This window comes from Aotus nancymaae, unplaced genomic scaffold (assembly GCF_030222135.1).
Source record: "Aotus nancymaae isolate 86718 unplaced genomic scaffold, 86718_ANA_hifiasm-v0.15.2.pri h1tg000009l, whole genome shotgun sequence".
NCBI lineage: Eukaryota > Metazoa > Chordata > Mammalia > Primates > Aotidae > Aotus > Aotus nancymaae.
In genome coordinates this window covers 6,753,568-6,772,863 of record NW_026988420.1, presented here as the reverse complement: position 1 = coordinate 6,772,863, position 19,296 = coordinate 6,753,568, and the positions used below count along the sequence as shown (strand labels likewise).

Here is a 19,296-nt window from a genome sequence, read left to right as displayed (position 1 = left end):
GTGTGATCTCGGCTCACCATAACCTTTGCCCCCTGGGTTCAAGTGATTCTCCTGCCTCAGCCTCCTGAGTAGCTGGGATTACAGGCATACACCACCACAGCAAGCTAATTTTGTATTTTTAGTGGAGATGGGGCTTCACCATGTTGGTCAGGCTGGTCTCAAACTCTTGACCTTAGGTGGGCTGCCTGCTTTGACCTCCCAAAGTGCTGGGATAACAGGTGTGAGCCACCATGCCCAGCCAGATAATTCTACTTTTAACAAAATTAAGGAAACCTCCTCTACCTTAACATAAAGTCTTACCTGAATCCAGCTTTTTCCTCTAAAATTTAGACATGACAGCTAGACTTTTTGAAATTGTACTTACCCCTCGTGTATTTTTTGCTACCCTCGTGTAAGCAAAAAATAAATCATTAAAACCAAACAGAATATGAGGGGTGAATTGCAAAATAGGATAAAAAAATACAATAAATTAACTGAATTTTCTTACAGATGAATAACATAATTACATTGAAAGGGGATAGGGAAGAAAACAAGGAACCTAAATAACTGGTAAATAGTATCTTGACTGGATATCATAATAGTAATAAGAACCATGCATAAATTCTGTGAGCTTAGTTAGGCCAGTTAGAGCTCGTTGTTCTTAAACTACTTGTGTGTATACTTATATGAACAGATTAGTACATACAGTCTTTTGTATCTGTGGATTCTACATCCATGGATTTAGCCAATTGTGGATTGATACTATCTGGGGAAAAAATTGTATATATACTAACATGAACAGACTTTTTTTACTTGTCATTTTCTAAACAGTGCAGCATAACCACTATTTACGTAGTCTTTTCATTGTATTAGATATTATGAGTAATCTAGAGATGTTTTGAAGTGTGTAGGAGGATGTATATAGGTTATATGCAAATATTACATCATATGTCAGGGACTTGAGCATCCGTGGATTCTGGTGTCTGAGGGAGGTTCTGGAAACAAAGCCCTGCACATACCAAGGTGTGACTGTATATTGTGGATAATGAGACCCAGTTTTCTCATTATTAGAGAAAGATGAATGGCTGAAGTTAAAATCCTGTGGTGTTGGATTTGAATCAGAGATATGAGCTCGTTGCATTTAATATTGACAGGTACATGGATGTGTTTATGTATGGGTCAATATGTATACATATACTGTATTTTATTTTTAATTATTTTAAAAAACTATTTCTTTTAAGAGACAAGGTCTTGCCTTGTTGCTTAGGCTGAAGTGCAGTGTCAGAATCATATAGCTGACTGTAACCTTGAACTCCTGGGCTCAAATAATCCTGCCTCAATCCTGCCCAAGTAGTTGGGACTATATATAGATGTGTACCACCATACCCAGCTAATTTTTTAATTTTTATTTTTTGTAGAGATGGTATTATGCTGTGTTGCTTAGGCTGGTGTCAAACTTCTGGCCTCAAGCGCTCCTCCTGCCTTGGCCTCCCAAAGCACTGATGTTACAGGCATGTGCCACCATGCCTAGCCCATGTGTGGTATTTATGGCTTTTTCTATTGAGAGGCCCTAGAGGCATTGATGCTTTAGATAGCAGTGAACATACCTGGTGCCTCAATCTCTAATAATAATTGTTACAGACAAGCTTTTTTGATGGATGCCAAAGTTGGTGGGCAAAAACTTGAGAAACAGGATTTTTGCATAGTCTCAAATTTGTATTAAGTAGAAATGGAAAAAATACTAAATTTAAAGTGGAGAAACCCAGTAGATAACACCATAACCAAACACTAAATTTCATATCACCTGTAATAAGACAGTTGACATCAGGAGCCCCTTGATACAATTCACTGAATCGGATATAACATTATTTCTGTGATATTCTTGCCATGTATGTATAATCTCATTCCAGTCATGAGAAGACATCAGAGAAACCCAAATTCAAGGGCATTCTAAAAAATAATCAGTTCTCTTTAATAGTGTCAGGTTCATGAAAGATAGAGAGACTGAACTATTACAGACTAGTGGAGACTAAGGAGCAATAACAACTAAATGCAATGTGGGATTCTGGGTAAGGTTTTGGAACAGAAGAAAGGTATTAGTGGGCCTGTAGTCCCAGCTACTTAGGAGACCGAGGTGGGTGGGTTGCTTGAACTCAGGAGTTCTGGGTTGTAGTGCACTGTGCAGATCGGATGTCTGCATTAAGTTCGGCATCAATATGTGATCTTCTGGGAGCAGGGGACTACCAGGTCACCTAAGGAGAGGTGAATCAGCCCAGGTCAGAAATGGAGTAGGTAAATACTCCCGGGCTGATGAGTAGTGGGATAGCGCCTGTGTTTAGCCACTGCACCCCAGCCTGGGAAACGTAGCAAGACCCTGTCTCTTAAAAAAAATAAAAATAATTAAAAAAAAAAAGATATCAGTGGGGAAACTGGTGAAATTTTAATGATTTCTATAGTGAATTATAATATTGTGCCTGGTATTCATTCCTGGTTTTCATAATTTTGTACTATGGTTATACAAGGTGTTAATATTAGGGGAAGCTCGTGAGGCACATATGGGATAGGTTATTGATTTAATCATAGGCTGAGATATTGCGTGCTTGTTGCATATGTGGTAATTTTTTATTGCATCATTTTTAAATTATGTAATCTCCATATAAGGGCATCAGATTGAATTTGAAATTCAGTGAACTGAGTACTAATAGTAAAAATATCTCAATATGAGATAATAATTTGATGAGTAACCGTTAAGTTTGGCTAAATTCTAGCAAATAGAGGCAGTGATAAATCTGTTGCAACCTTAGTCTTGCCTGGTGGCTGGGGAATTTCTTTTGAAATTAATGGTAAGAATCTTGATTTAAGAAGTGTGAACAACTTGCCTTAAAATTGAGTAGTTTTGTAGTACGTATAAAGGAAAAAAAAGAGGTTATGTCTAGGAACTCATATGTATCCCATATTTGCAAGAGGGAGCAAATGAATAAAATGGTCACAATTAAACTGAAGAGATTTACCTGACTGAGACTGCTACCAAGTAAGACAGCATTAATTGTTAAGACAAATAATCTGACTCTGCCTTTGTGTTTTACTTTAGTTGGAAGATAGAAAAATTGGCCTAGCACGGTATATTTTGAGAGAAACTTATTTGGTGTACACAAGTTTCTGGTTTTACTTTCAATGCTACAAATAAATTATTTAGTTTTTCATAGGTCACTTAATTCTTCAGAGGCTGCGGCGGTACCGAAGGATGCAGGGTGAGGGGCTTACGTGAACTGGTTCAGCCTGTGACTTGACCATTTAGAAGTTTTTCCTTTGTTTTGTTCATTCACTTATTTTTGCATTCCTTCTCTTTCCACCCACTTACTCACCTGCCCACTTCCTTTTTTTTTTTGAGATGGAATTTCATTCTTGTCACCCAGGCTAGAGTGCAGTGGTGCGATCTCGGGTCACTACAACCTCCACCACCTCTTGGGTGCAAGTGATTTTCCTGCCTCAGGCTCCTGAGTAGCTGGGATTACAGGTGCCTGTCACCACACCTGGCTAATTTTTGTATTTTTAGTAGAGATGGGATTTTACCATGTTGGCCAGCCTGGACTTGAACTCTTGACCTCAGATGATCAGCCTGTCTTGCCTTCCCAAAGTGTTGGGATTACAGGTGTGAGCTGCCGTGCTTGGCCCCACTTCTTTTTCTCTTTTTGAGATGAAGTCACAGTGCCCACCCCTACTTCCTTTCTTTTTTTTCTGAGTTGGAGTCTTGCTTTGTTGTCACAGGCTGGAGTGCAGTGGCGCAATCTTGGCTCACTGCAGCCTCCACCTCCTGGGTTCAAGTGATTCTCCTGCCTCAGCCTCCTGAGTAGCTTGGATTACAGGCGGCCACCACCATGCCTGGCTAATTTTTTTTTTCGAGATGGAGTCTTGCTCTGTCACCAAAGCTGGAGTGCAGTGGTGTGATCTTGCCTCACTGCAACCTCTGCCTCTCAGGTTCAAGTGATTTTCCTGTGCCAGCCTCCCAAGTAGCTGGGATTACAGACACCTGCCACCACACCTGGTTAATTTTTGTATTTTTAGTAGAGACGGGGTTTCACCCTAATCCTAACCATGTTTGCCAGGCTGGTCTCAAACTCCTGACCTCAGGTGATCCTCCTGACTCGGCCTCCCAAAGTGCTGGGATTACAAGCATGAGCCACTGCGCCTGGCCTCTACTTCCTTTCTTAAGTCATTCAGCAAATTATTATAAAGCCCTTCTGATATCTTGGGCTCTGTGATGGATGTGGAGCCGTAGTGCCAAACAAGAACAGCAAGGAGGTTTTATCCACTAGGCACTTTGCAGAATCCTGCAAAAATATTTGAGACCTGAAAATAATTAATGGGCCTCAAAATAAAACAAATTGTAAAATTGAAATTTTATTACTTTTCAATTAAATGTAATGTAAAGGATGTTAAAATTTGTCATAATTATTAGTTCTCCTCTTTTTAGTAGTTCCATTTGTGAATATAACTTAGGAAGTAATCTTGGCCTGAAGAGGTAATTTATGTAATTATAAAGGTGGTCATCTTGTGGAGTAGAAATAATCGAAGGCAAACATATGGACATGTGTCTATATGCTGTTATTAAATTTAGATAATAGAGTCATCTGTGTGGTATAATCACAAGGGCAATGCTTCCCTTCCCCTAATCATTTCCAGTGTGGTATAGACTTTTTAATACTCTCTTCCATGGTTATAAAAATGATTTTTATTTTATCTTTTAGACAGAATCTCACTTTATCACCTAGAACGGAGTGCAGTGATGTGATCATGGCTCCCTGCTGTCTCAACTTCTGGGGCTCAAGTGATCTTCCCACCTTAGCCTTTCTAGTAGCAGGGACTACAAGTGTGTGCCACCAGGCCTGGCTAATCTTTTTTGTTGTTGTTGTTTGAGATGGAGTCTTGCTCTGTTGCTGAGGCTGGAGTGCAGCGGCTCAGTCTCGGCTCACTGCAACATCTGCCTCTTGGGTTTAAGTGATTATCCTGTCTAATCCTCCTGAGGTGCGGGGATTACAGGTGCCACCACGACCGACTCAGTTTTGTCTTTTTAGTAGGGACAGGATTTCACTATGTGGGCCAGGCTGGTCTTGAACTCCTGACTCAAGTGATTGGCCCATCTCGGCCTCCCAAAGTGCTAGGATTGCAAACATAAGCCACTGTACCTGCCCCTATTTCTCTTTTTTTGTGGAGAGAGGCTCTCACTATGTTGCCTAGCCTGATCTCAAATTTGTGGGCTCAAGCAATCCTCCCACCTTTGCTTTTGCCTCTGCCTCTGAAAGTGCTGGGATTACAGGTGTGAGCTACCAGGTCTGGCCATAAAAATGATTTGTAAAAGCATTAATAGGAATACCATTCTTTTCCTTGCCTTTTTTCCTGACATTCGCATTGTAGACATTCTTTCATGCCAGTAGATAGAAATCCACCTCTGTACCAGATGTGTGTCTTGGTGTCAGTGAACCTTTTCTCCCATTTATAACTTACGGTATGTTCTTAACTTTTTGCTTTTATAAATACTGCCACAGTATATCTGTGTTACATATGTACCTGTACAGTGGTACATATATTTCTGTTTACTGGAAATGGGTTTGTACATTTAAAATTATGTGGTAGAAGTTGGCCCCCAAGAAGGTCACTGTGTCTACAATATTGTCTTTGCAATTTGGAAGCTTTGAGACTAGAAGTATTTCTATGCATCCGTATTCAAGTGACAGTCTGACATGAGTCTATTTGATGGCAAAGCTTGATCTGAACTCCTGTTATGTGAAACCTTTATTATCTCCAGAGTGCGAATGTTTCTTCTTACTGCAGAAATACTAATGTGGTTGATTATGGGGTGCCCCACATCCCATTGAGCATGTAAATAGTATTAGTATATTGATCCTTTTTGTAAGTATTATTAGTATGATTATATTGACCCTTTTTAAAATGAGAAAAACAATTTCAACATATTTGGCTTTATTGGATCTTCCCATCCCCACCCACCCCAATGAATGTGAAGTATTTTCTTCACAGTAAAATGTGTGAAATGTGTTAATATTCAGGAAATGAATTAATCAATTTACTTGAAGATTTTGTTTTAAGGATTGTAATAAGTTATATTTTAGAGAGCATGACAACACTCTTAAAATAGTCCAGATTTTGCTTGAAATCTCTTAGGAACATTTTTGTTCATGTAGTCTGACATGAAGTCCTTCATTTTTTTCTGTGATGGTAGAAGAAATCACCGTATGTTTTAGTTAGTGGACTCACATTTAGGGGGAGTGTTGTGCAACAAACAAGAACAAAGTATTCTGAAATGTGAGAATTTGCAAGTCTGAGTGTAGAGAAAAGTACATTATACGAGTAATCTGGAAAATGATACTTAATAAAGGGGCATTAGCTTTATGTAGCGTTCACTATTTAAATTACTATTACAGTTTTATTGGTAGAGGGTGTACACGTTGAGTATCCGTTACGGGAAATGTTTAAGACCAGAAGAAGTAATTTGGATTTTTTCACATTTTCAGTATTTGTATTATATTTACCAGGTGAGCATCCGAAATCTGAAATACTCCGATGAGAGTTTTTTTTGAACATCATGTTGGCTGTCAGGAAGTTCCAGGCAGGGCATGTTGGCTCACTCATGCCTGTAATCCCAACACTGTGGGAGGTTGAGGCTGGCAGACTGCTTGAGTCCAGGAGTTTAAGACCAGCCTGGGCAACATGGCAAGACCCTGTCTCTACAAAAGTACAAAAAATTAGTTGGGCATAGTGGTGCCTGCCTGTAGTCCCAGCTGCTTGAGTGGCTAAGGTTAGAGGATTGCTAGAGCCTGGGAGGTCAAGGCTGCAGTGAGCCAAGCTGAGATTGGAACACTGCACTCCAGCATGAGTGACAGAGTAAGACCCTCTCTCAAAAAAAAAAAAAAAAAACAAATTCAGATTTTGGAGCGTTTCAGATTTATAAAGATTCAAAAATGCTTTCAGATTTTTGGATTAGGGAAACTCAACCTGTGTATATTTGAATTTGCATTGGTTTAAATGCCAATATAATGTGAGTGTGTTACTTAAGTATTACTGTGTAGGTTTTTTCCCGTTACCCATTTATAACTTAATTACTGATTTAATTGTAATCCTGCTATATGTAGGTAGTGATTTTTCCTTGAACAGACCTGTAGTGCAGGAGTCGGCAAACTTTTCCTGGAACTAGGTATTAAATATTTCAGGCTTTGCAGGTTATATCATTTCTGTCTCAACTCCTCACTGCTTTAGCCCCAAAGTACCCATAGACAGTAATATAAATGATTATGCTATAAAACTTTTTTCTAAAAACAGATTGTGGGCCGACACCTGCTTCAGGGGATTTCTTTTAGTGGGTTGATGAAAATGGGGGAGAGAGGAGTTGGTAGGGCTTCCTTTTGCAAATGGGATTTTTGTTTAGGCATTGTGGTTTTTTGAGGTGGCTTATCTCTAGGTATGTTTAGAGTGCTTTTCAGAAATGTGCAATGCCAGCGATAGATCAATAGATCTCACACTTTTTCCTTTTTTTTTTTTTTTTTCCGTGAGACAGGGTCTCACTGTTGCCCAGGCTGGAGTGCAGTGGCGTGATCTCGGCACACTGCAACCTCTGCCTCCTGAGTTCAAGTGATCCTTGTGCCTCAGCCTCTCAAGTAGCTAGGATTATAAAACACCTGGCTAAGTTTTGTATTTTTAGTAGAGATGGGGTTTCACTACATTGGCCAGGTTGGTCTTGAATTCCCGAACTCAGGTGATCTGCCTGCCTCGACCTCCCAAAGTACTGGGATTAAAGGTGTAAGCCACCATGGCTAACTGAGACTTTTTCCTTTTTGTTTATTTATTTATTTTTTTTGTGATGGAATCTTGCTCCGTTGCCCAGGCTGGAGTGCAGTGGCGCCATCTCGGCTCACTGCAGCCTCTGCTCCCTGGGTTCAAGCAATTCTCCTGTCTCAGCCTCCCGAGAAGCTGGGACTACAGGTCTGCCACCATGCCCAGCTAATTTTTTTGTATTTTTAGTAGAGAAGGGGTTTCACCACATTGGGCAGGCTGGTCTCAAACTCCTGACTCTCGTGATCCAGCCACCTCGGCCTCCCAAAGTGCTGGGATTACAGGCGTGAGCCACTGCTCTCGGCTGACTTTTTCCTTTTTATAGTAAGAGAGTACATGTTTGAGCTTTTTAAAAAATATAAGCAGTTTTTAAAATATAAGCGAATAACCGTCCTAGTTATGATTTTACTTTTTTTGTTCTGGTTTATCTTAGCTAAGTTACTTTATTTCTTTGGCTTATTTGCTTTATTAAAGGCTTGGAGCAACATAGAAGGAAGGTAAATTTAGGATGCCGTGGTCAGTCATTATTACAGCTTTGGCATAATGTGATTGCATACATGATTTTATTTTACATGAAATAAAATGTCCAATGGCAGCTCGTGTGTTATGGTGCTGAAATTTTTATTTAAAAAATTTTCAGACATGAAGAGGAGCATCGGCGGCGTGAGGAAGAAATGATCCGACACAGAGAACAGGAGGAACTGAGGCGACAGCAAGAGGGCTTTAAGCCAAACTACATGGAAAATGTAAGTAAACTACTAGTTAACTAAAATGATTTTATATTTTTAGGTTTATGATGTATATTTAGAACTCTTTAGATTTTGGTTTACACAGTAGTCTATTTTCTAATCTTTCTAAATTTATCATGTTTGATAAATTAGTGATTTTCTTAACCTCTTATGGGTAGTAAAGTAAAATTAGTTTCTGAAGATAGTATTTATGTTTTATTAAATGGATGTTGTATTTGTTCTATTATTTTAGTTGATCTTTAAAAATATATGCTATTAAATTAGAAATCTTGATATACACATCATTTCCACTTGACTGATTGTCACCATATATTATTATCAAAACATCTTTATTTTGAAAGATTTCAGACATGTACAAAAGGATTCTATTGTGTGCTCATCATCCAGCCATAACACTTTTCATCTTTAAGTATAACCACTTTATTTCTCAATTTATTTTATTTGAAATACCTGACTTCATATAATTTTATTATTTTCAGTATGTATCTCTAGAAGATGAGGACTCCTTTTGAATATCTTTATTATATCTTAAATATGGTCAGTTTTTTCATTTTAACTAATGAAAGCCCAGATTTGCACAGGTCTTAAATTTTTTTTTTTTTTTTTTACATTTGGTTTCTTTGAATTGGTTGATATATCCAGGCTCTTTTAGTCTATAGGTTTCCTCTTCTTGTCTTTAGTTTTTTACTTAACAGTTTTCTTCTCTGTTTTTTCTTTTTTGAGACAGAGTCTTGCTCTTTTGTGTAGGCTGGAGTGCCGTGGCGTGATCTTGGCTCACTGCAACCTCTGCCTCCCAGGTTCAAGCAATTCTCCTGGAGTAGCTGGGATTACAGGTCCCTGCCACCATGCCCTGCTAATTGCTGTATTTTTAGTAGAGATAGGGTTTCACCATGTTGGCCAGGCTGATCTCGAACTCCTGACCTCAAGTGATCCACTCACCTCAGCCTCCCAAAGTGCTTGGATTATAGGCATCAGCCACCATGCTTGGCCCATTTAAGCCAAAAAAAAAAAAAGAAAGAAAGAAACAAAACCCAAAATGATATCTGTGTCCTGGATTTTGCTGATTACATTCTTGCAGTGATGTTCAGCATGTTCTTTTATACCTGAATTTCCTGCAGACTGGCACTAGCTCAGAAGACTTGATCTGATCCAGGTTTTTGTTTTGGGAGTAGGATGGCGGGTCACACAAGACTAGTTCAAATGTTAACATTTATTTTATTTTATCTTTTTCTTTTTTGAGATTTGAGTCTCTCTCTGTCACCAGGCAGGAGTGTAGTGGCGCAATCTTGGCTCACTGCAACCTCAGCCTCCTGGGTTCAAGTGATTCTCCTGCCTCAGTTTCCCAAGTGGCTGGGACTATAGGAGTGCACCACTATGCCCAGCTAATTTTTGTATTTTTAGTAGAGATGAGTTTTCACCATATTGGTCAGAATGGTCTCGATATCTTGACCTCATGATCTGCCTGCCTCAGCCTCCCAAAGTGCTGGGATTACAGGCGTGAACCACCGTGCCCAGCTTAAAATTTATTTATTTTATTTTTTTGAGAGGGTCTCGCTCTGTCATCCAGGCTGGAGTGCAGTGGTGCAGTCTTGGCTCACTGCAACCCCGGGTTCAAGTGATTCTTCTGCCTCAGCCTCCTGAGTAGCTGGGATTATAGATATGCACCACTATGCCTGGCTAATTTTTGTATTTTTAGTAGAGACGGGGTTTCACCATGTTGCCGGGCTGGTATTGAACTCCTGACCTCAGGTGATCTGTTCACCTTGGCCTCCCAAAGTGCTGGGATTACAGGTGTGACAGCAGACAGTTTTTTTTCTTTTTTGAGACGGAGTTTTGCTCTTGTTACCCAGGCTGGAGTGCAATGGCGCGATCTCGGCTCACCGCAACCTCCGCCTCCTGGGTTCAGGCAATTCTCCTGCCTCAGCCTCCCGAGTAGCTGGGACTACAGGCACACGCCACCATGCCCAGCTAATTTTTTGTATTTTTAGTAGAGACGGGGTTTCACCATGTTGACCAGGATGGTCTCGATCTCTTGACCTTGTGATCCACCCACCTGGGCCTCCCAAAGTGCTGGGATTACAGGCGTGAGCCACCGTGCCCGGCCTGCAGACAGTTTTAACTTTACTTTCCTGTCTTAAATATTTGGAAACATTTTTATAATTTAAAATTGAATTACTAACAATTTTTTCTTTAAAACATTTTTGCGTTTAAAATTTATTTTAATGGTGGGGAAAATGATACAAATATCTTATGAACTTTGAGAAAAAATGAATTAGAAATTTAAACATACTAATTGAGCTTATCAACATTTCTTTTTTCTTTTTCTGTTTTTTTTTTTGAGACAGTTTCGCTTTTGTTGTCCAGGGTGGAGTGCAATGGCATGATCTCCACTCATTGCAACCTCTGCCTCCTGGGTTCAAGCGATTCTCCTACCTCAGCCTCCCGAGTAGCTGGGATTACAGGTGTCTGCCACCACGCCCAGCTAATTTTGTATTTTGAGTAGAGATGGGATTTCATTATGTTTGCCAGGCTGGTCTTGAACTCCTGACCTTGTGATCTACCCACTTCCATCTCCCAGAGTGCTGGGATTGCAGGCATAAGCCACTGTGCCCGGCTGACATTTCTAAAATCGATCATCTGTTGTTTCACAAGATTATGCTCATAGAAAAGGATTCCTGACAATATACCTTCTTTTCTAGTAGTTTCTTAAAGTGTGTATTGCATACTTGAAGCATCATGATAAAATTAATTTGGGTAGAGTGTAAGTTGACAAGCTATAGTCTGGGAACACTGCCTGTTTTTTTATTACTCCACCACAGATATATTGATGATGTTTATGTTTCTAAAGGGTTATTGCAAAAAAAGAAGAATATTAGAAATGATTTGTGACCCACAATAACTTAAAATATTTGCTTTCTGATGTTTATTTTATAGAGTCTGTGGAAACCTGGGCTGAAATATTTGTGATTTTTTTTTTTAATTTTAAAATTAGTATTTATGGTAGTTAGACCACAAGTTACTATGCTTTTAACCTTTAGATTATCCATATTTCAAATAGTATGTAAATGAGGTATGATAATTGTATAACAAAGACTAGTGTTAGGTTTTTTTGTGATTAGAAATTATATGAATCGGCACAAGATTTTTATTACTTTGGTGTCAGTTTTATTTGGTTCCAGGCTTCACAATGCTTCTTGTTACTATAAACTTCTTATCAAGCACTAAAAGCAATATGAATGAAAGCTCTACCTATCTCAAATATTTTGTGTTAATAGGAATATATTAATAGGAAAACATTATGTTAAGAATGCATTGAGGCCTTTCTATCAGTTATTCTTCATTTACTTTGAAAACTGTCTTTGGAGAAAATTGTTAAGCAATTTTAATGCTGTGTGTGTATGTGTATTTTTTTTTAAGCTTTGCAATTAGGCCCTCTTATGTGCTTTCTCTTATTTCACTGTTCAGTTTAAAGGGAGGAATCAAATGGTAAGTGTTCAGCTTGTCCAAGTAATGAGTAAAGTTGATTTTCTTCGTAAGTTTTAAGATGCTACCTCTCCCTTCTTATCTTCCTAAGAGAAATATTCCAACACAACTAAGAGTTATGGGGTTTTTAAGTATAAAGTAAATATTGATTTACATATTTCACATTTTCAATAATAATTTCATGTAACAAAGAATGAGGGAAAACACTTGTCATATCTGTTCATATTTTTCTTTGTCATCCTTCAACTTGATCATAATTTTATGACGCATGAGAATATATTTTTAAGAGTTTCAAGGGTATAAGCTAGTACTTCATCAATATCATTTTCCTTAGAAGACAAACTTTTTGATAATTGCTGTTGTAACTAAAGAATATTTTTCACTCATATAGGATAACATTCATCTGCCTTAAGAATGTATATGTTTTTATAATATGTCTTAATTGCATTAAGGTTTATCTAAGTGGGAATTTTCTACTTAGCATGATTTTTGGACACATTAAAAGCTGTTAATTCTGGAAGCAACGAGCATTTTATGAGATTGTTTTATAATTGCCTTGTGATTGTTTTTCTATTAGGTTACTCCACCAACTAAGTAGTTTAAACACTTAAGTGCTACAATGTATCAGTCTTTTTTTGTGTGTGTGTGGGAAAAATTTGCATTGGAGTATATGATAGATTTTAGTTGTAGTATTTTGTTGATGCAGTTTCTTGGAGTAAACATTGCTTCTTGGGAAAATGTTAATGTCATAAAAATATCCAAACATCCATCCTATTTTATTTAGCTTTAATTATTGTATCATGTAGTTATGAAATATTTGGGTTAGGAAAATTGGGGTGATGTTTAAATCGTATGTTACTTAATTTTAAAATCTGAGAAGTTTTGTTTTCTTGTATGGTACATATTAATGTTTGCTTTTTCTTTTCTTTTTTTAATTTTTTGAAATGGAGTCTCGCTCTGTCGCCAGGCTGGAGTGCAGTGTTGTGATCTCGGCTCACTGCAACCTCCGCCTCCTGGGTTCAGGTGATTCTCCTGCCTCAGCCTCCCGAATAGTTGGGACTACATGCACGTGCCACCGTGCCCAGCTAATTTTTGTATTTTTAGTAGAGATGGGGTTTCATCATATTGGCCAGGATGATCTTCATCTCTTGACCTCATGATTTGCCCTTCTCTGCCTCCCAAAGTGCTGGGATTATAGGCATGAGCCACTGTTTGCTTTTTCAATACAGAAAATAATAATTCTTCATACCCTTTTCAGATTTCCCTCGTTTAACTACATACATACCTGACTTGGTATTAAAGCTTATTTTGGTCCCATTTGAGTAGTTGGGAATAGGCCTGGATACTTCAACACAGTTTATTCAACACACATAATAAACTTGAAAATAAAGGTATGTTATATATGCTAAGGCAACAATTTGAATCAACTGTATTTCTTTACTTGTTGGAGGTGTTCCATTGTAGCATCTGAGGGACTGTAAGGCCAGAATGATTAAGGGAATGTTAGCAGATGGTAACAGTTTAGTGCCTCTTCCAATGACAGTGTAATGATTTTTTTTTCTTTTAGAAATGGGGTCTTGATATGTTGCCCAGCCTGGGCTCAAGCAATTCTCCTCCTCATCCTCCTGAGTAGCTGGGACAACAAGCACATTCCACTGTGCCCAGCAGAACAGTGTTTTTTCAAATGTGCATAATAAACACTCAAGGAGCTTTTAAAAAATGTGGGTTCCTAGATCATACTACTAGGAATTGATTTGTTTGTGATCCAGGTAGATTGTAATACATTGATCTTTGATAACATTTTTTGCTAAATCCAGTAGTTTTCAACCTTGCAGTATATTTGTGGAATTTAAGGAAAAACTCCTGAGATTCAGTCTAACAAATATTTTGATTTAGTATGTCTAGGTTGGTACCAGGGGATCTACATTTAAAAAAAAACTCTATACCTCTCTTATTTCTTTTTGTCAGCAAAGATTCAAAACTACTGGCCATGTATTGAAATAAGAGTAGTTGAATTTTTCATGGGTCCTGTGAGTGTTAATGGAAGGCATGCTTGATGTCATTAAACGTGGTGTAAGATTAATATAGAACACAGTTTGTTTATTTATTGATGGTGTCTTACTGTGTCGCCCAGGCCGGAGTGCAGTGGCTGTTGTCAAGTGTGATCATAGCACACTACAACCTCAAACTCCTGGGCTTAAATGAATCTTTCTGCCTCAGCCTCCCAAGTAGCTGGGACAGTAGGCATGCCACTGCACCCTCTTTCTTTCTTTTTTTCTTTCTTTTGATTGGCTGTGTTACCCAGGCTGGTCTTGACCTCCTGAAGCTATCCTCCCATCTCAGCCTCCCGAATAGTGGGACTATAGTTGCCTACCACTGTATGTGGTTGTGTCTTTATCTTTAGAACACGGTTTAAACAAGACAACATTCTATGTGAATAGTATCCTGCAGAATTTGGGTGTAGCAACCTTGATTTGGGCTTTCAGACTATATGTGCAGGACGTATTATCTCGAACTATGCATTAATTTTTGATGCATAGTTCTAATAATTTTAATTGTCTCATCCAGACCAGAGTTTGATAGACTAGAATAGATCAGGCTCAGTTCACATCCTTCCTATTTTTTAAATAAAATTTTACTATAATGCAGCACTTTTTTTGTTGTTTTTTTTTGTTTATGGCTTCTTTGCCCTGCAAAAACTGATCTGAGTAGTTACGACACAACTATATGGGACTATATTGAGATTATATGGCCTGCCAAGTCTAAAAAATGTTTACATCATGCCCTTTACCTGAAATGTTTGCTGACCTCTTATTTAGAGCCAATCTGAGAGTTGGAGGGAACCTATAAAAAATGGCTCATGTTAACCAAATTCATAGAGCTTGTGAAGAATAATGCAAATCTATTAATTTATATATTCTTTTCCAGTGTTTTTAGAAGGCTCACTGAGCACAGCACCTCATATACCAGATCCAAGGTTCCTGAGGAATCCAAATTAGTGTCCACAAGGTTGATTGGTAGTCATGTTTATAAATCAGAGCAAAAGTCATGGGAAGAACTGGTAAAGTGTCACTGCCCTGCAGCTGATACCTGGGATTTTAAAATCTTTTCAGTTCTAGTCAGTAGAGGTATAAAGCACTGTTCTTTCAAATGTTAACCCTTCTTGATCAGTATTGTTGAATTTGGCCTGTTATTTAACAAGTCAGCCTCTTTTCCTGCCTCCTGCATGGGCATTTTATTGTTTTTGTTTGTTTGTTTATCAGTCTCTTGATTTATTTGTAACCTAACTTTCCCTGATGTGCCATGTGTAAAACTCAAAAACAGAAACTCTAGCCAGTATAAAAAAAAATTCCATTAATTCATGCTGTCAGAGAAGAATCATCCCATTGTTATTTACTAATGAATAGGTACAAATTTATTTTCTGAAATGGTTTTTGAAAATTCCAGAGCAAAAGTTACAGTTTTGTGGTTTTCACATGGCCATCCCCCTTTTTCTTCAGCTTTAAAAGCTCTAATAAGTAATTTATGTTGCTTTTTAGAAGATTTTTTTTTTAAGTTTAAACTCCTGAAGCATTCTAACAAAAGACACATTTTACAAGGGATTTTTATGGCCTATTCATTAACTTACAGAAATAACTAAAGAATTATTTGTCGAAGGATTTGGTGTCAGATTTAAGCATGACCTGCTGGGCTGGTAGGTTTATTTCTGGTATAAAGATGGCCTAGTCCCAGTGGTTTGGACATATTGGTGAAAATCAAAATGGATCCAGATATTGCAGTGGTCTCATGTGTAGTGTTCTAGTTGTGATTAGTTTTGGTTGTTAATGTTTTTACTTATTAAAATAATTTATTATAAGCCAAGAATTTTTCTCAGTATTTGGCATGGAACATAATAACTTAGACTTTTGTGAGCAAATAAAAACAAAAAGTTATGTAAGTTTATAATGTTTACACATATTCTTAGAAGTGATTTGTAGGATTTTGCTGATTTGGGATATTTGAGTTGAAGGTATGTGTCAGTTTTAACCAGGTGTCAAATTATTTCATCACTTCTCAAAAGGATTATTTAATAGTTTTAATAATATCTAATCATGTTTGGGAAACTGTAGCTTTTTTTTTTTATCTAAACTGGGACAAATGGACATGGATACTCTTAAAATACTTACTGTAACAGGCATAAAATGGGCTTTTTTAGGTGAACCAGGATGTATGGCTTAATCATATGCTGTGCTTATGAGTATTGGTTTTCTTTTCTCTATTTTATCATTCCTATTTATAAATCTTTTCTGAATGACTACTTGGAAATGATTACTGAATCTCTTACACTGTATGCATAGTTTGTCAGAGGGCACTTAATTTCATTGATTAACTTTTTTTTGGTCTTACCTTCTATTAGAGTTTCAGAGAGGTTCATAATCCAGAAAAATTATCATGTTTTTCTTTTTCCTTTTGGAGGCTATCTGTTCAGACTCAGCTCATGTGTTTCTTCTGATTCCTCACCCCAACTGTGATCCTTTTCATTAAAAAAAATTTTTTTTAAATTTTTTTAAAGATGAAGTCTCGCTCTGTTGCCCAGACTGGAGTGCAGTGGTGTGATCTCAACTCACTGCAACCCCCACCTCCTGGGTTCAAGCAATTCTCATGCCTCAGCCTCCCAAATAGCTGAGATTATAGGTTGCCACCACACCCAACTAATTTTCGTATTTTTAGTAGAGATGGGATTTCACCATGTTGGCCAGGCTGATCTTGAACTCCTAACGTCAAGTGATCCACCTGCCTTGGCCTCTCGAAGTTCTGTCATTATAGGCATGAGCCACTGTGCATGGCCAGAATTTTTTGTGTTTTTTTGGGATGGAGTTTTACTCTTGTCACTCAGGGTAGAGTACAATGGCGCGTTCTCGGCTCGCTGCAACCACCGCCTCCCAGGTTCAAGTGATTCTCTTGCCTCAGCCTCCCAAATAGCTGCCTAGCTAATTTTTGTATTTTTAGTAGAAACAGGGTTTTACCATGTTGGCCAGGCTGGTCTGAAACTGCTTTCCTCAGGTGACCTACCTGCCTCGGCTTCCCAAAGTGCTAAGATAACAGGTATGAGCCACTGTACCTAGCTGAAAATTTTTTTAAGACAGGCTCTTGCTGTGTCACACAGGCTGGAGTACAATGGCATGAGCATAGCTCCCTGTCACCTTGAACTCCTGGCCTCAAGTGATTCTCTTGCCTCAGCCTCCCACGTAGTTGGGACTACAGGTGTGTGACACCAGCCCCTCCTAAAGAAAAATATTCTTTTGTAGAGATGGCATCTCTCAAGGCTAGTCTCAAACTCTTGGGCTAAAAGCAGTCCTCCTGCCTCTGCCTTCCAAAATCCTGGGATTACAGGTGTGAACCACTGCACCTGGTCCTTTTTATGTTTAATATAATTTATTCTTAATACTTACCAAGTTGTATTCTAATTTTTTTCCTGAACTTTGTTATCTACTCACTGTGTTCTCTGAATTAATTTTGAGGTCAAGAATTTTGTTTGTTATATTATAGTTACTTAGATGTAAGCTGAGAGAATTAACTAGCTGTTTGATGACTTGTTTTTCAAATACCAGTGCAACTCAGTTATCGTTTTCAGTCTGTATAGATCACCAAACCTTGACATTTATTGAATATTAATGCCTCAGATATTAAACATTTGGTACTTTGGAAAATACAGGTAGCATTGAGGTACAACTGCTGTTATATTTTTATAGACTTCATATGTGATTACACAATGAAGAGTAATTTTTAAAAGTAGTCAAATAAACAGTTTTTTTTGTGCTTGGTTTTCAATACACCTAACTTTTTACTTCAGAGTATTAGACTTATAGGAAGACTGAGAGGTTTCCATTTAGGAAGAAAAATTTGTTCACTGTTTCCTGTATTCAGAACATGGTGCTGAGCACTTTAGAGGATACAGAGAATGTTGGACGATTTTAGGTTCTGAGTACTTAGAGTACTAATGTTAAAAGAAACAGCTCAAACAATTCTGAGAGTTTAGAAAATGAAATTCTCTACTGAGGATGTCCAGCTTGTCATTAAATAGTCTTGGCACTATTGTGGGGTACTTTTGTGTGTGTGTGTGTGTGTGTGTGTGTGTGTGTTCATAAAATGATGTGATTTGTTTATTATTCCTGCTGTGTTGTAGGTATACCTCATGTCTTTTCATTTGAAATGGTAAGTTCTTCTAATAATTTTTGGTTCAGAATGGTAAGATTTTTTTAGCTAATGTTAACCTTTTTTTGAGCAATTGGAGAAGACGAGAGTCCAGACCGGCAAATAGACGTGATTAACTAATATAAACATATCTTGCACATTGTCTAATATGCAATACAACTAATAATTTTAATCATTTAATAGTTTGAATTAATAACAAGATCCTAGGAAGGCATAAAAATTGAACTTGTTACTTCTGCTTTGCGACTTGTTTAATGTATTTGGAGCCACCTTACAAGTGCTTGTTCTACATAGTGACAATGAAGTATATTTTAGACTAGTCAGTATCTAAGATTGTCTGTCTTCATATTGAGGATAGTATCATTATAGTATCATCTAAAATGTTAGACCTTTGTACTAAAACTAAAAAGTGATAATGTCTATCTATGTTTAGTATTCAGTAACTACTAATGAGAGGTAGGCTATAGGAACTTGGGTTTGTAAGCATCTTCTGATGAGATGCAGTTATTTGAGTTAGATTGATAATTATAATTACAAACTTTCAAAGGCTTTTACAAATTTCAAGTAACTGAAAGTTTATGGGTAAGTTTGCTTCTTTTCTTAATGATACCTTAGACTATATTGTGCACTATGTTTCAAACCCTGACTTTTCTGGTTGTAAGTTTACCATAGTTTTCTTTTTTCTTTTTTTTTTCCAGCACAAGCGACACAGAACCATAGTTTTCTTAAGTCTTCATTTGGTTTATTATTGTTTTTCCTACATTTGATTTTAACCAATTGATATTACTGTTACAGTAGTTTGTTTTATAATTGCAAATTTTAAATAACTTTGATTTTTATTTTGGTATCACTTAAATGTTTAAAAAATGACTATGTATTTGAATCTGTTGCTTTGAGCTAGCTACTTAGAAGAAAATATGTATTTATCACAATTTCAACGCCCCTGGTAAATTAAGATGATTTAGCTAATACCTAGTATCACAAACAGAAATGAGTATTCTCCTGTATAAAATATGTACTTAACTCATCATGCATTGGCCTTCTA

The 19,296-nt window shown here is 37.5% G+C and overlaps 1 protein-coding gene across 2 annotated transcripts in view; it reads left to right on the top strand.

The window, feature by feature from the left end:
• Positions 1 to 19,296, top strand: part of PSPC1 (paraspeckle component 1) — a 114,702-nt gene that overhangs the window by 49,483 nt on the left and 45,923 nt on the right. For both annotated transcript variants that reach the window (XR_001105626.2, XM_012441988.2), the window contains exon 6: positions 8,465 to 8,570. Coding sequence is in view for 1 of the 2 variants with exons in the window: in XM_012441988.2 (XP_012297411.1) it covers positions 8,465 to 8,570 (106 nt within the window). In the remaining variant the exon portion in view is untranslated. The remainder of the gene's footprint in view (positions 1 to 8,464; positions 8,571 to 19,296) is intronic.